At 37.0% G+C, this 16,476-nt stretch overlaps 1 protein-coding gene across 1 annotated transcript in view; it reads right to left on the bottom strand.

Annotated features, from left to right (window-relative positions):
• The window catches only part of LOC110455449, a 127,424-nt gene that overhangs the window by 35,364 nt on the left and 75,584 nt on the right, over positions 1-16,476 (bottom strand). Inside the window, exons 7-8 of the mRNA XM_021505590.1 lie at positions 1,770-1,906; positions 1,201-1,304 (exon numbers count right to left, since the gene is read on the bottom strand). Of these exons, the coding sequence (XP_021361265.1) occupies positions 1,201-1,304; positions 1,770-1,906 (241 nt within the window). The remainder of the gene's footprint in view (positions 1-1,200; positions 1,305-1,769; positions 1,907-16,476) is intronic.

The raw sequence follows: 16,476 nt of genomic DNA, 5'->3' as shown, positions 1-16,476 counted from the left end.
TCTACTTGCATTTCATTCAAGGAAATTTATAGTTATTATAATGTAACATTATAATTTTATCTTTTTTAAACAGCAACACATTTAAACTATTAATCTGTTGCTGATCTAAACACCTTGTATCAACCTCTCCTTAAATTATCTTACATGCACATACTTACAAACTTATGAAAGGTTTTGACACTTGACATTATCACTTTATGTTAGTTCATGTGTCATTTCATCTCAAGAAGCTTCAGATAGCATCCACTCACCTTTGCTCTTTAAGTAAACATGTGTTAGTATCATCGCAAAAAGAAAATGGTTTCAAACTAGTCTATTGACTTTATTTCTCCTTAAAGAAAACTTTGTTTTTTTAAGCGATGTGCAATCTCTGTGTTCCTAGTGTTACTTACCCTGTCTTCCTAAACTTAGAATAACTTAACCTGTCTCCTTAAATGCACAAACACACTGATCTCCCTTGTCTACCTTATCCCATCAACACACTTTGATCTTCCTGAGTTACTTCCCCTGTCTTCCTGATCCCATCAACACACTTTGATCTTCCTGAGTTACTTCCCCTGTCTTCCTGATCCCATGAACATATACTGATCTTCCTAAGAGCTCCTCCCCTGTCTTCGTAATCAACTCAAAAACACACTGATCTTCCTAAAGTTACTTCCCCTGTCTTCCTGATCCCATCAACACACTTTGATCTTCCTGAGTTACTTCCCCTGTCTTCCTGATCCCATGAACATATACTGATCTTCCTAAGAGCTCCTCCCCTGTCTTCGTAATCAACTCAAAAACACACTGATCTTCCTAAAGTTACTTCCTCTGTCTTCATGATCCCATGAACTTCCTAAGAGCTCCTTTCCTATCTCCCTTATCCCATAAACATACACTGATCTTCCTTAAAGCTTCTCCCTTGTCGCCGTAATCCTATCAACAAACATTGATCTTCCTAAGAGCTCCTCCCCTGCCTCCCTTATCCTATCAACACACTGTGATCTTCCTGAGTTACTTCCCCTGTCTGCCTTATCCCATCAACACACTTTGATCTTCCTTAGAGCTCTTCCCCTGCCTCCCTTATCCCATCAACACACTTTGATCTTCCTGATTTACTTCCCCTGTCTCCCTTATCCCATCAACACACTTTGATCTTCCTAGAGTTACTTCCCCTGTCTCACTGATCCCATGAACATAAAAACTGATCTTCCTTACCCTGCCTTTCGTATAGCACCAAATTTCTTGTGAGATATGCGCGACTCTGCTTCTGTCATTGTGTGTATGCTGTCATCACTTTCAGCGCCATCATCATCTAGGAACTGAAAACATCACAAGGCTGCATGGTTACAAAAAGTGGAAGATCACAGAAATACTTGTACCATAGCTGTACAATATGATTTCGATCAATATATGTTACAGAATTTAAGGTAGAGTGTTGTATGAAGGGAGGTATCTTGATGATGGTAGCCTACAGCGTGTCAGTGAAGATGCTGAAGATTCAGAGTAAAACACCATTATATACATTTAACATCGTGACATTTTCAGTAGATTCTGAAGTCCTCGTGTGTTCGGGAAACTATTCTGGGTGATACTTAAAATCATTTGGAGCTATATCAGTCTTTTATCAGATTATAATGTAAATAAATCTTGAGGGAATTTTGCAAGAACAGCAAGAAATGTCATTCAGATAACCTTAAATTCATATAACCTGTGGAATTCATAATAAATACTTCTGAAATTTAAGCAATCCATTTAGTTTTTATTTAGAAAGTATGGATGCATACCTCTGGTGACATGAACTGTTTGATGTCAGAGCCTTCCCCCAGCTGGTTGATGATGTCACTGTGACGACCACTACTACTGCTGCCGTGGCTGCTACCGCCTGACGAACCACCCGTCTTTGTCGACCCAACTTCCAGACCTAAAAATACACAAGGTAATCAAAGATTATATAACAAGTTCAGGCAAATTATGAAAGATCTTTTTATGTAATTTCATGAGCAATAAAATAATCAAGGTCATTTGGGGTCAAATCATAGAGTACACATAATATGTTGGGTCATCTGAGGTCAAATCAAAGACAAACAAAATATGTGAGGTTATCCCTGATAATCCTAGGTGGTCATTGCCGTACAAATCCTCCTAGGTCTTTAGAGTTGATTTGTTGAAACGCTTGGCTTATGTTCAGCATGCATCATTTTGGCCTTGACAATGGGAGATAACTCCTTCAACCTCAAATTTCACCTAAAAGCTGACCGAATCAATACACTGACCGTATCCACAATGGAAAATAGGAGAGTGGCACACAACTGGTCCAGCTCCTTACATTAACAGCAGTGTGGTCTCGTTCAAAGCAGAATTGTTGACACAACTTTAAATGTTAGAATTTCGTAATTTGAACGACACCTTCAACTCAGTTTTTAAATTCCCAGGAAGGTTTCAACATGCACATAGTCCTGTTAATTTCAAAGTTTCTTTAAGATTCTAAAAACTTTAACAACCGTGTAAAGTAGGTTTAGTGGTTTACCTCAACACAATGTAGAGCAGAACAATAATGGCACTACAGAAACAAACAAGTCAGTCGACTCATTTTTCTTCAACAATAGTTTTATTTTATTTAAGTATTTTCATTTTGTTCAAAAGTTCCAAACATTTATACCCTATGTGCCCATATAGTTTGAAACTGTTGGATACATTTTATTTAATGATAGATATAGTAATACTTCAGTACTATGTGCCCTTTTGTTTTATCAAGACAAGACTACAGAGTTATAGTCTGTTGTGTTATAGAAATGTTATCAATATTACACAATTTGAAAGTCATTTTAGTCCATACAACCATTGGTTATTATAAAAGTATAGGAGAACTCCTCTGTTTCTGTTGTTACCTTGATCAGACATTTAACAATGCAGTTTCAGACACAACCACCATTGATGTCCTGATCAGCAGCAGAGTAAAACACATTTTGTCTAACAATATTGTTAGTAAATGTAAATAAAACAACTCCATTGAGATGGCTACCAGACTCCAATCAGGTGTCCCGCCACCACCACCAATATCGGAGTCCCTGATGACACCTAGTGGCCAGCCACATTGGATTTCATAGACGTGGGAAACAACAATAAAAGACTTGTAATATCAGTCTTAACAGTATCACAAACATGTAAAGCGATTATTGCTGGAAATGTTAACACATTCACCAGTCTCATCAGACAGCCTGGATGTCACATAGACAGTTTTGTTTGAAATTTATGTCCATATGAAGTGACATAAACTTCACTGAGAATTGCAAATTATCTCCCTTAGAAGCAAAAAATCTGTCTTTCCCACCTAATTACAGCTCCAGCCAGGATGAGATACGGAAGGTTTTCCTGGGAGGTCAATTATAATTAAATGTATTATGAACTTTTAAACAAGATATTCTGCTTTTTTAACCATTTTTAGAATGGTCCTTGAGAAAAATTTAATTTAATGCATGACATGTTGTGAGCAAAATATTGACAGAAAATTTTGTACAAGAAAGTGTATTAAAGGCTTTACTCATTGATGCATAAAATGTGCACTTTAACAAGGATAAGTAAATGACTGTATTAACGGCTGACTAATAGAGCTCACTATAACAAGGACTAGTATATTACTGTTCTAACTACTGACTAGTAGAGCTCACTATAACAAGTACTAAGTATATTACTGTTCTAACTACTGACTAGTAGAGCTCACTTTAACAAGAACTAGTATATTACTGTTCTAACTACTGACTAGTAGAGCTCACTAAAACAAGGACTAGTATATTATTGTTCTAACTACTGACTAGTAGAGCTCACTATAACAAGGACTAGTATATTACTGTTATAACTACTGACTAGTAGAGCTCACTATAACAAGAATAGTATATTACTGTTCTAACTACTGACTAGCAGAGCTCACTATAACAAGGACTAGTATATTACTGTTCTAACTACTTACTAGTAGAGCTCACTATAACAAGGACTAAGTATATTACTGTTATAACTACTGACTAGTAGAGCTCACTATAACAAGGATGAGTATATTACTGTTTTAACTACTGACTAGTAGAGCTCACTATAACAAGAATAGTATATTACTGTTCTAACTACTGACTAGCAGAGCTCACTATAACAAGGACTAGTATATTACTGTTCTAACTACTTACTAGTAGAGCTCACTATAACAAGGACTAAGTATATCACTGTTCTAACTACTGACTAGTAGAGCTCACTATTAAAAGGACTAAGTATATTACTGTTCTAACTACTGACTAGTAGAGCTCACTTTAACAAGAACTAGTATATTACTGTTCTAACTACTGACTAGTAGAGCTCACTATTAAAAGGACTAAGTATATTACTGTTCTAACTACTGACTAGTAGATCTCACTATAACTGTCATTGTATTTTATGAATCTATATTTCAAGAAGAGAAACAATTTCATATTTATTTTGAAAAAAGCTAGTGATGTTTGCAATAATCTTTGATATGTTACAGCAATTTACAAACATCCATTATGTCACATTTTGTCCCAGTCTGATAGAACATTATAACCCACTACAATAAAACATGAAGACAAGTGGTTGTCAATATTTCCCTTGAGAACAGACACTAAGTATAAGAAATGACACATGCTAATTGACTTGACATCCTTGCCAGACATTTTACCTACCTTGTTTTGTCGATAACATCGTGTATCCATCCTTATAGAAAACATTAAAATGGATGGAATTTGTTTTCTGGAAATGAATTCTGTAATTTTAAACTGCACAAACTATTATGTAACTAATGGAACATCGTCTGGGTTTAGACTGCAGTTAGATGAGATGAGATGCTATATATAAGTTAGATGACAAGTTGGTAATCCCAGGAAAAAAATCCTCGGAGCAGCAATTATCCCATTACCTCCGATGATGATCCGGAGGTAAGTGATAACCGTTAGTTACCATGACCACTCAATTTCCACAAGCCCCAGCTTAAGTTACACAACAACCTCTGTAAGATATATTTATTTTTTAGATGTGAATGTTCCTCTAGGAAATTAAGCCTCATTAACTACTTATCTAAACACTTCATTACAAGTTGGTTCAACATATATCAATGAAATGTTTAATGTGGGGATAAACAGGAAGGCAGTAACTCGCAATGACTTGTAGCTCAAAACACTCAACTAACATTACCATTCTCTACATTTTTAGCAAACACAATAAATGTGCCGTTTCCCCGAATGATAATCTCCACTTGGGAAAATACAGAGTCTAAAAAGGCTTCAATGAGATAAAAATGGAACAAATTACCACACTACCCATCAGTAGAATGTTACACATATCCTAACCTGGTATCTACATCAGGAAACATCTAATCCCCAGCACCAGCACGCTTTCTCCACATCAGTATTTGATTTACCTGTTTATACTGTCAGAACTTGGCAAACTGCCACTTTGAAAAGTTTATCTGTTTACAAGAAAATTTAGCATCCAAGTTAATTTTGTGACTTTGTGATGCTGTCACTCTTCAGTAGTGGGATCCTTTCTCATCGTCTATTTCCCATGACCTCTGTATTGACTTCATTTGAACTTGAAGGTCACTGCATTGCCAGATGACAGATGTTAATTAGATCACTATGGTAACTGAGAAATATTCTAAAACCAGCATTTCCTTATCACCAATTATCTGCTTTAGTTGTGAATTGTTCTATTGGTTTAATTAAATTACCAAAACAGAGTACACGATTGATGCTTCCCTGTATTAAATACAAAACAATACAGATCTGAATCAAAACAGTGGAGGAATTATTTGTCAACTACATTTCTATAGTTATTTTACATACGGTAAACCTCCGGTCAGTTCGAATTGGCTGATGGTTCAAACACACATTTTTTTCAATAAAAACAATAATTTTCTAGCTAGTGATGATAGTTCAAACTCTGATTGACCCTATTTCGGATAGTCCAAACTTGTCAAATGAAGAACGTAAAGTAAGATTTTTTTTCGGCAAACTCCATTGAAAACTCGCGGCGATCGGCCCCGGAAATATGCCAATACCTTGATGATTAGATACGTTTAGGGTAATGGGTTGTATGTGTGAGCGTTGCAGTACAGTTGTGACAGACAAACCATAGATATATGTCACAGATTTTAGCGTTGATTCATTTTTTACATTGTTTGAAAATACATCGTGCATGAGACAGCCAATTGCAACTTAGGCCCTGACAATGTATAAATAACATGCGATCAGTACGAACTGATGTCACGCTGTATGGCAAACTAAGAAATCGCCCGTGTATTGTAAAATACGGTGTTAACTAAGAATTTTAATTATTTAATTGCGACCAGACTTCCCTTAATTATTGCCCAGCTCACACCAGGTAGGGAGGGACACGCGAGATGTCGTGGTAGGGATCCGCCGCCCAGCCGTGACATGATTAGCATTCATGTCCGAGTCCGAACAATCCACAGGTGTCTCAATTAGCGATGGGTAATTTTGAAGGTGTCAAATAAGTTTGGTAGGACTATATCACTTATAATTTAAAAGCAGACATGTTGATGTTCTTACCTAATTTTACTAACATATAGACCTATGTTTATAATTGCGCTTTGTAAACGTAACAGGTTATGTAGACTATGTTTTCAATTTATTAAACGGACCATTCTTTACGAAATAATATATAAAATAGTTTCTGATTCAAATAAAACCTAACCACGCAGAGACTCAATATTTAGGTCTCTGATACAAACTAGCTATAGGTAGTTTAACTTTTGTGTCACAAATGAAACGTGTACTGTTTTGGGGCCTACACAATGGCCTCTGCTTCGCAATAACAATCATAATTATCTCAAAATGAAGAAAGGTTAATGATCAATTTCAAATGAACACAAATGAAACGTATCATTTTACCCATTTATAAATGTGCCATTGTTCTATGCCAGGCCGTCGTTGTTACGTATCAACCTTACATTGGATATATAGAGGTATACTCCGGTGAAGAAAATATGTCGGGTATATGTTTGTGACTTGATTTACACTTTGCCGAAATTTTTGCTGATAGTTCAAACTCACTCTTATTTTCTGAAGCATAATTTCGTATAATCCGAACAGGTTCATCAATATTTATTTGATTTTGTTCGAACTGACCGAAGGTTTACCGTAGCCACATATTGAAAAAGTTCAACCTTGTTCAAAAGTGAAAAAAAACACCTGCAGATAAGGTTGGGGTCTCTAAATCTATCTAGTCTTGCAGCCAAGATGAAGGGTTTGGTTTGGTTTGGTTTAATTGTGTTTAAAGTCCTATTAACAGCATGTCATATAAGAGCGTGCCTCCAAGTGTGTAGTGCATGCGTGCTAGCGTGTGTGTATGCAGGAGACAGGGTATGTTGGCGTGCTTGCCTTCTTGTGATAGCACGGATCTGATGCCGACTTTAAAGTGCTATCTCACCGAAAAAGTATGCCGAAGGCACCCAGCACAGATTTCCGCCCAGTCACATTATACTGACAAAGGATGAGCCAGTTGTTGCCATTCCCCTAAATGCTGAACGTTTAACAGGGAATAACAACTACCATTTTTAAGGACTTTTGTATGTTACAGTCTGGGGACAAAACCCATTGCCTTCCTCACCTGAGCAAACACTCAACATTAAATCCAAAAGTGAGGTGTTTCCAAGCAAGGCGCTAGGAAAAAAAAGGTAGTTAGAAGTAGAAAGAAAGATAAAGATCCCAAATATTGCTATTGGTGCAGCATATTTATTTGGTCGCTTTTGTGTCCCAAAATAGAGGACACCAAAGCAAATCCACAATTTTGCAGGGGGTTCCACATCAGTCACCTTCTACAATACATGCAGTGGGTAACAGCAGGTATTTCTTTCCAGATCCCAATCTGCAGGGGAGGCAAGGTGAATGTCTCTTACTCTATCTTATCTTACAGCCAAGGTGAAGGTCTCTTACTCTATCTTGTCTTACAGCCAAGGTGAAGGTCTCTTACTCCATCTTGTCTTACAGGTAAGGGGAAGGTGAATACTTTTTCTCTTACACTGGACAGGTGTATCCACACTTTTACCGGTGTGAGATTACCTTGTCTCACCCTAGGGTTGAGACAAGGGGATTCCCCTATTCATAACAATGGTAAGACGTCACTTCAACAATACAATGACTTCACGTCAACAATCCATCAATGTCACGTCAACCCTGAATGTAGCATGTAATGTTATCATTACATTGTGTATATGATACACATTCAGAAAACAGGGTAAGAGAAAAAGAACCACTCACCCCCTTGTGGGTAAGATAGGGAAATCTCAACCCTCGGGGAAGTTGCCAAACACTCGGCAAAGCCTCGTGTTTGGCAACATTAAAATGATTCTATTAATCTTGTCTTACAGCCAAGGGGAAGGTCTCATACTCTATCTTGTCTTACAGGTAAGGGGAAGGGGAATACTTTATCTTGTCTAGCAGCCAAGGTGAAGGTCTCTTACTCTATCTTGTCTTACAAGTAAGGGGAAGGTGAATACTTTATCTTGTCTTATAGCCAAGGTGAAGGTCTCTTACTCTATCTTGTCTTACAGCCAAGGTGAAGGTATCCACTTTGTCAATCTCCTCAATATTAAGGGTACCAGTTATTGTTTTGATCTTGAACTACTGATACTTTATAACATTTGTTTCACAAAAGGCTGAAAGCTATCTGATAGCTGTAAAACATGACTATTTAAGTTAATGGACCGAGAAATAACCCTCAAGTGTCTGGTCAGGTGTCACTGACCACACGTCCTATATGTCCAGTGAGGTGGTGAGCCAAAGTCAGACAATCTGTTCTGTCCCAGTAACTTTACATGGTGTGAGACAAGAGACTCAAACAACCCACTGAAATGGCTGAGACAATCTGTCGGACAATCCACTAGACCATCACCCCATCAATGATCAATGGCTCAAGCAATCCAGCGAAGGTGTGAAATGTCCCTAACAATAAATATTGTGTTGGCTGAGTGGTCAAACAGTTTTATAATGACCAGTTTGTAATTGGAAGAAGCTACCTCCTACTTGTCATGAGTACTAAACATTTAACACAGTGTAAATTTATAGTATGTCCTCCACAGCAAACCTTCCATAAAACAGGTACATTGTATATTCATTCCAGACACAGATTGGTTTGTTATTCTTCTTGTCATAAAAACACATGGAACTACTAAACTTAACCAAAACAGTAAACAGATGACATGATCAAGTCCTGTTATATTTTTCTTGGTATGTCTTGTTATGGTATCAAACTTATAAGAAATTATACTTCAACAAAATGTAAAATATCTTGGAATATGACTATCACTAACATCATTTGGAATGACCGATATTTCTAGCAGTCAAATAAATGAAGGTACCACCATAGTTAGATAGGATAGGTGTTTATAGATGTCAGCTTGCAGAGCTTGTTAGACCGTTCAAAATTCAAGAATTAACATGATTAATCCTTATTTATCACTTTGCTCCCCCTGAGCAACATGAATTATTGACATTGTGTCAGACAATAAACCATGGCCAGTGTCTGGAATGGTCCTGTCTATGTTTATAATGACGTCTATAATGACGGAGATCTCCCTTGTGTCATAACATCATATATATGTCCAACTCTTCCCCTCGTTTCAACACAGTTTGTGTCCTCGTATGCAACCTTTTCAATTATCATGACACCACACGAGACAACTATATTGCATGACAAAATTGCTCAGGTTGGCTTAGCAGGAAAACTTGAAATAATTTACATAGATCGAAGGTTGTTTTCCTGTTTGTTGAAGTAATACCCAACGAGGCCTATACATTCTCAGAATAAATGGCCAGGTTGCAGACAAAATTCTGCTGTTTCCCTTTTTTTGTTTGTTCTTGGAATGATCAGTCTCAACACAAGAGGCGGACTCCATGCTAGTGAAGATTAACGTGACCCTGTCAACATTTATCACACACTCCTTTAAAAAACTCTTTAAAGAGACAAAAGATTTCTTAAAATTATGATACAAAACAAAGGTAATGAAGATTTATTGTTAAAATGATATTGCTATCAGCTAGAACTGCAATGCTACAGGGGTTATTGTGAAGTGAGAATAAACATCATCTGTCATTTTAGTAGAGTGAATAGAAAGTAAATTTCAAATGCTAAAGCTTAAAATGTTCTGATGAAGTAAAGTCACATACAGAATGATTAAAGACAGCTTTTCCTCCTTATATCTTAGTGTCATTGAATACATCTATAAAGCTAGAAGCCTAAAAAATCCTTAAAGTCCAAAACATATTTGAAATAATTTATTTGAAAAAGGTAAAAACATTTAGACTAAAGTTCTCCACCACTATAAGGTATTTGATTAATCTGCTCAAAAAGAGACACACAGTCCAGATGAAACGCGTTAAACAAATCATGAAGATCATTAATGGTTATTAATTTCCACCATAATCTAATCTAACTGGAAATTAATCTCAGAAAATAATAATAAAACGAATACTGTTTTTACTGTTTTTAATTTTAGAAGCATTCAATGATGGACCACAGCTTGTAAATCGGAGAATGTTATGGTCATGAATTTACTCACTATATTCTATAGTCTTTGTTACTGTACAACACTGTATTCTAGGGTGAGTACCACTACACTATCAATGGTCCTTGGTACCAACCATAGGTACAATTACAGTAATCATCAACATCAAACTTTATTTCCTCCAAAAAGGAGATATTTGTGTAAAAGGAAAAAAAGCAAAAATTACAAAAAAGGACAGAAAATGCTGCGGTAGGGAGCAGCTAATTTTATAAACAACTGTGTCCTCGCGAACGCGAGATAAAGTCTTAGTCATCAGAAACAGTTTGGGTGTTTGTATCATCCTGAAATTGGGGACCTGTTTTCGTACCTAAAATATTGTGAACAAAGGTAACATTTTCATGTTGATCAGTGGAATTGAACACATTCAATCCAAACTTACACAGGGTCGTCTGAAGGAAATGAGCCCGCAGTTCACTGGTGTACTCGCACCAAAAGTGGGATATGATGTCGCAGCAATGTTGGGAACACATGGAGCAAATGTTCTGGTCAGGTGCCGAAGAAAGCTTTGCCAATAATTGGTTTTGTTTGTTTTGTAACAGGTTTTATGCCCCATCAACAATCAAGGTCATACAAAGATTAATACTGCGGGAGATACCTCCACACAGAAAGAGGATGCAAGAGGGAAACGCAAAAGTGAAGTTCTGTTGTAGGAGATATTCCTAAATTAATTAAAACTGGGCATTGGCCTTGCCTTAGGTAATACTTGTAGTTTATTTTTTGGAATTTCTGATAGCCAAATCAGTGATCAGACAAGAGGCTTTAGGACATGACCCAGGGGAACAGCTATACAGATCTAGTGAGGTAATGATAAGAACAATGCTATACAGATCTAGTAAGGTAATGATAAGAACAATGTTTATGTCCCCTGTCTGTTGGTTGGGAAACAGCTTAGAAAGAAGCTATAAAGATAGCTGTGTTTCACTCATAAATTGGTTTTAAAGAACAGACTTCAGTCATAATAAAATCCAATATATATATATCTATATTTCAATTGAATGCACAACAGGAAAAGATAAATTCAAAATTTATTAATGCCTCAAAAAATCAAAATCAAATACAGCACCAGTCCCTTAAAGGCTGAACAACGGTTGCTCCTCCTCAGCTCGCCCTCAGGACGAAGACGAGTCTGATCGAGATTAGATTTAAGAGGAATGGAAATTGATTTATCCTTTTGTCTGTTACCTAATTCTCCTTGTGATAGTAGGGTACAAGTGAGAGTATACTGGCAACACAGATCACTTCAGACACGAAAACTGGTATATCTATCAAAACACTACAAACTTCGACTCACATTACACTGATCTCTGTTAAAATCCTACAATTTGTTTTATTCTGACAAATACATTCTTTTTATGCATGCACGAACACATTAATTTATAATATGTCTCCCATCTGTAGCATTGTTTTAACTAGTGGGTGGGTTTAACGGTGATTGATGGATTTATTTACCGGTAAAGAAAAGTAATTATTCCTAGACTATAAGGTAATTGTACTTCGGTAAAATGTTCTCCTCACAGTGACTGATACCATCTCCAGTATTACTGACTGACTGCCGATTCAACAAATGGCATATTTTGATGTTTCCTTTTTATCTTGAGACCGACTCCTGTATACCTACATAAAACACTAATGACATATTCGCTTCCCTCGATCCTCTCATCAGATCTCAGCAAGACAAGCACCTGTTTACAGAGTGCACCATGTTGGCTTCAACAAACCAAATATTTAGACTCAGTTCTAGAAAAAACCCACTTTAAATGACATTTAAGCCCATGGCAGCTCTAGATCTGACACCATGTACAGAATGTATTTTCCTATTTATATATGTCTGCAATTATAGCACATAAAGGGGGGGGGGGGCACTCTGATCAAGAAATAGTGGTTGATAGTGTAGGGATCTGATAATCTACGGATCACCTGTCTGACTGACAGTAGATGATGAGATTACAGATAAGTACACCTGTCGTCAGTCCAACAGGCTTACCTTTGTAATCTCCTCACCTTGGACAATAGAACACTCTAGGTCTACTGTGGAGGGACAATAAATAAGATTAGTGATTAAATCCTTCCTCTTTTCCCAAATCAACAAGTGCCAAGGCTTGTTTATATAACAGAAGGTGTCGGAGCACACTGATACCTAAAAGTTCTCCGCTGTGTTTTAATGCTAGGGTACGTGTTATCAGATTTCTTCAATGAGGTTATACCCACTAGTAGTTTCTAGTGTATTCAAACATGTATGATGCTGGATAGCCAGTTCGTAGAAGAGCCTATATGTCTATAGGTGTGAAATCCTAACACACAACAAGAAGTCTGTTACAGGTATACTAAGTAGAAGCTGATATAGGTATCTGGCTGAGGTACGTAGCCCAAACTCTACACAACTGTGTTGCATAAAAAAAATCACAGTTTTTTGTTATAGTAAAGACACCTTCAGGCTGTTGTTTCACACTTACTCTACAGTACTGTACCAATATATACGGGGAGCTTAAAATATAATTAGCTTGATGATTGGTTGCCCAATATTGAACCAACAAAATGAAAGATATAACTGATTGACCATCAATTCAAATGACCATCATAAAATTCTGTCACATTCAGTGCCAGATATTGGTGACTTGTGACGTACAGATACAGAAATCCGACAGAAAGTGATTACATCATTTATTTATCCTATATGCTGTATAATTGATCTGATTACGCTGTATTTGCCAATCTGGAATAATATTTCTCTCTGGGGAGAAATTGCATGTCAAAATCTAATTAATGTCTAAAATACTTAAATTACCTATTTAACAAACAATATAGTGTAAAATTCTGACATTGAATTTTTTCTATAAAATAAATTAAAGGAACTTAGGCAAAAGTTAATTAATAATCAGAAGTCTCGAACCTTCTAGAAAGTTAGAGTATAGCCTCTCTCCAAGAAGGAAGACTTGACATGTATGTGTTAATTAGGCGTATATTTCAGTAAAAACATGTCAGCAGAGTGACAAAACACATACAAAGAACTCCACATGACATACAATGCTAATTGACAAATCTTTTTTTCTAGAGCAACATGCACACATCCAGTTTCCCAATATCCAGGAAAACCAAGAGCAAGCAACCTTCTAATTAATTCTCAAAATATAAATAAAAAGATTAAAAAAAACCCCGAATAAAACCTGAAATATTTCCACATCAAATCCTTTCATTTTAACATCCAAACCCTGAGAAAATGAAATGGCCAATTAAGGTATGAAATCATCATCTAAAACCAGATTTTATCACAGGTGATGTCGCGCGCATAAACTGGAACCTCAACAAGAAACCAGAATCTAATTATCCTGCATCATAATAAAATTTCACCTCATTAGGGAGATATTTTTCTGTTTCTTCTCCAAAGCTGCAATTTTGGTTCTCTTTCAGCACTTGGAGATGATAAAACTATCTTTTCAGAAATAAACCAATTTTCTAACATTAGCAGATAACATCACTATAGCAACCAAGTCAGGTGGTGTCATTAAAATGAATTGGTATAAAAACCACTCTTCAACCGATGAAAAAACATTCTGCCTTTAGAAATAACTGTTCTAAACTTGCAGGCAAGTATCCCCAACAGACTAGTACATTTCAGTACACAAACACCATCAATGTCATGAATTTACCAGCCTCTACGTTTAGTGGCGTGTCGATCATCACGATTGGAAGGATGTCAATATAAAGGCAAGAAGTAGTCGTTTATTTGGGTCCTTAAGTCTTCGTGCCAGCTATAGGTCATCAGGCTAGAGGTACAGATGTCCTTTTGTTTCGGTTACTCGTTAGGATTTGTAATGACTCCGGTCATTTAAGGATGGATAAGGTACGTAGACCATGATTTGCGGTCGTTTTCACAGCTAAAGTCATAAGATGATGATACAGTCGTCCATTTTTGGGGTATTAGGTCTTTGTAACAGCTAAGGTCATCCAACATGAAGTCTTCTGCTCTCCCTAAATGATGTACTTACTGTTAAGGTCACACAACACGAAGTCTTCTGCTCTCCCTAAATGATGTACTAACTGCTAAGGTCATCCAACACGAAGTCTTCTGCTCTCCCTAAATGATGTACTAACTGATAAGGTCATACAACACGAAGTCTTCTGCTCTCCCTAAATGATGTACTTACAGCTAAGGTCATACGTCATACAGCACAAAGTCTTCTGCTCTCCCTAAATGATGTACTAACAGCTAAGGTCATACAACACGAAGTCTTCTGCTCTCCCTAAATGATGTACTAACTGCTAAGGTCATACAACACAAAGTCTTCTGCTCTCCCTTAATGATGTACTACCTGCTAAGGTCATACAACACGAAGTCTTCTGCTCTCCCTAAATGATGTACTAACTGCTAAGGTCATACAAAACGAAGTTTTCTGCTCTCCCTTAATGATGTACTACCTGCTAAGGTCATCCAACATGAATTCTTCTGCTCTCCCTAAATGATGTACTAACTGCCAAGAACAACTGTCATGTTTTCACCTACGTCAATACTCCTCAGCTAAAATCTGAGACAACCAATGACTCCTGCTGATGTGACGATGACACGTTTGTCATGTACATTATAATATTTGCCAAACACACAAATCCAATATCAATAAGCTGTCAATAAAACCCAACTTCCTTGACCTGAGCTATTTGGTTTGTTTAGAACTGATAATCTGATTTACTTTTAACCCCAGGCTAACTCTGCACTGGCTGTCAATGTCCATATCTGCATATTTAGGAAGGTTGTGTAGGCTAGTATCCTAATCCCTACACCGACACACCTTTGTGTTTGCTTCATAACCTAGCTCTTAAACCTAAGACTGTCAGCTTAGGTTGCCCACCTGTCTACTTGTTAGGTCGCCCACCTGTCTGCTCGTTATATATTGTAACATAATCTTATTTGTCTAAAGAGACTACCTGTCTCGGGTGATCACCTGTATTTTTCTGACAGTTATATAATTAGCTGATGACTGGTAATAATCCCAACTTGCTGTTGCTAATGAGTAGGAATGCCAACACATGTTATTTCATGGTTCTGTAATATCACCACCCACCCTACTTCTAGTCAGAGATTATATGTTGTCCCTCTGGGCTTCATTATTGCAGGAGAGTTATGGTACCTGATGGTCTCCTAAATATTCAATGGTTCAATGATATGATAAAAGATCAATACCAGGGCTATTCAACAAAATGCTGACTCAGCAGGTTTCTTACCCGATAAATGCATGGTCTCTCAGCAACCTATTATATTATTTTTATAGTATGAAAGTGAAATGGTCTCTAACTGGAACAGTTTCTGTATATATATATACACATATTTAAACACTTTTAGTAGTATGTCAAATGGTCCTAAAGACAGTCTCTCAGTTGAGTGGATTTTGAAGATAAGTTTAACTGTGCAATGATCTTACAAAAGTGATAATTTTGCTTCTGAGCATTCTTAACTCATTCACCCGACATATTTAAACCGGACTTGCCCAGTCTATGATTGGTAATGAAGGTTCAAATGTGACTTGAGCAGAGAATGGGTTAGCGACTGTATGTCATACTGATATAGAAGATTTCTCATTTCAATGGTAGTGTCAAGACAGTTATTTAACACAGGTGACATCTACTGAAGTCTCTACTATTGTCCCTCTCTTTATACATGATTTGTTCCCCCCTGTTCCATCAAAGTAACCTTGATCAGGTTCCACAGAGTGACAGACATCACACCTCCCCCCTGTTCCATCACAGTAACCTTGATCAGGTTCCAGTAATCTTGATCATGCACCTCTCCCTCCTGTTTCATCACAGTATAACCTTGATCAGGTCTCACAGAGTGACATCACACCTCCCCCCTGTTCCATCACAGTATAACCTTGATCAGGTCCCACAGAGTGACAAATATCACACCTACCCCCCCC

Source organism: Mizuhopecten yessoensis, unplaced genomic scaffold, assembly GCF_002113885.1.
Source record: "Mizuhopecten yessoensis strain PY_sf001 unplaced genomic scaffold, ASM211388v2 scaffold8221, whole genome shotgun sequence".
NCBI classification, from domain to species: Eukaryota; Metazoa; Mollusca; class Bivalvia; order Pectinida; family Pectinidae; genus Mizuhopecten; species Mizuhopecten yessoensis.
The sequence above is the reverse complement of the archived record's forward strand: the minus strand, read 5'-3'. Positions and strand labels throughout refer to the sequence as shown.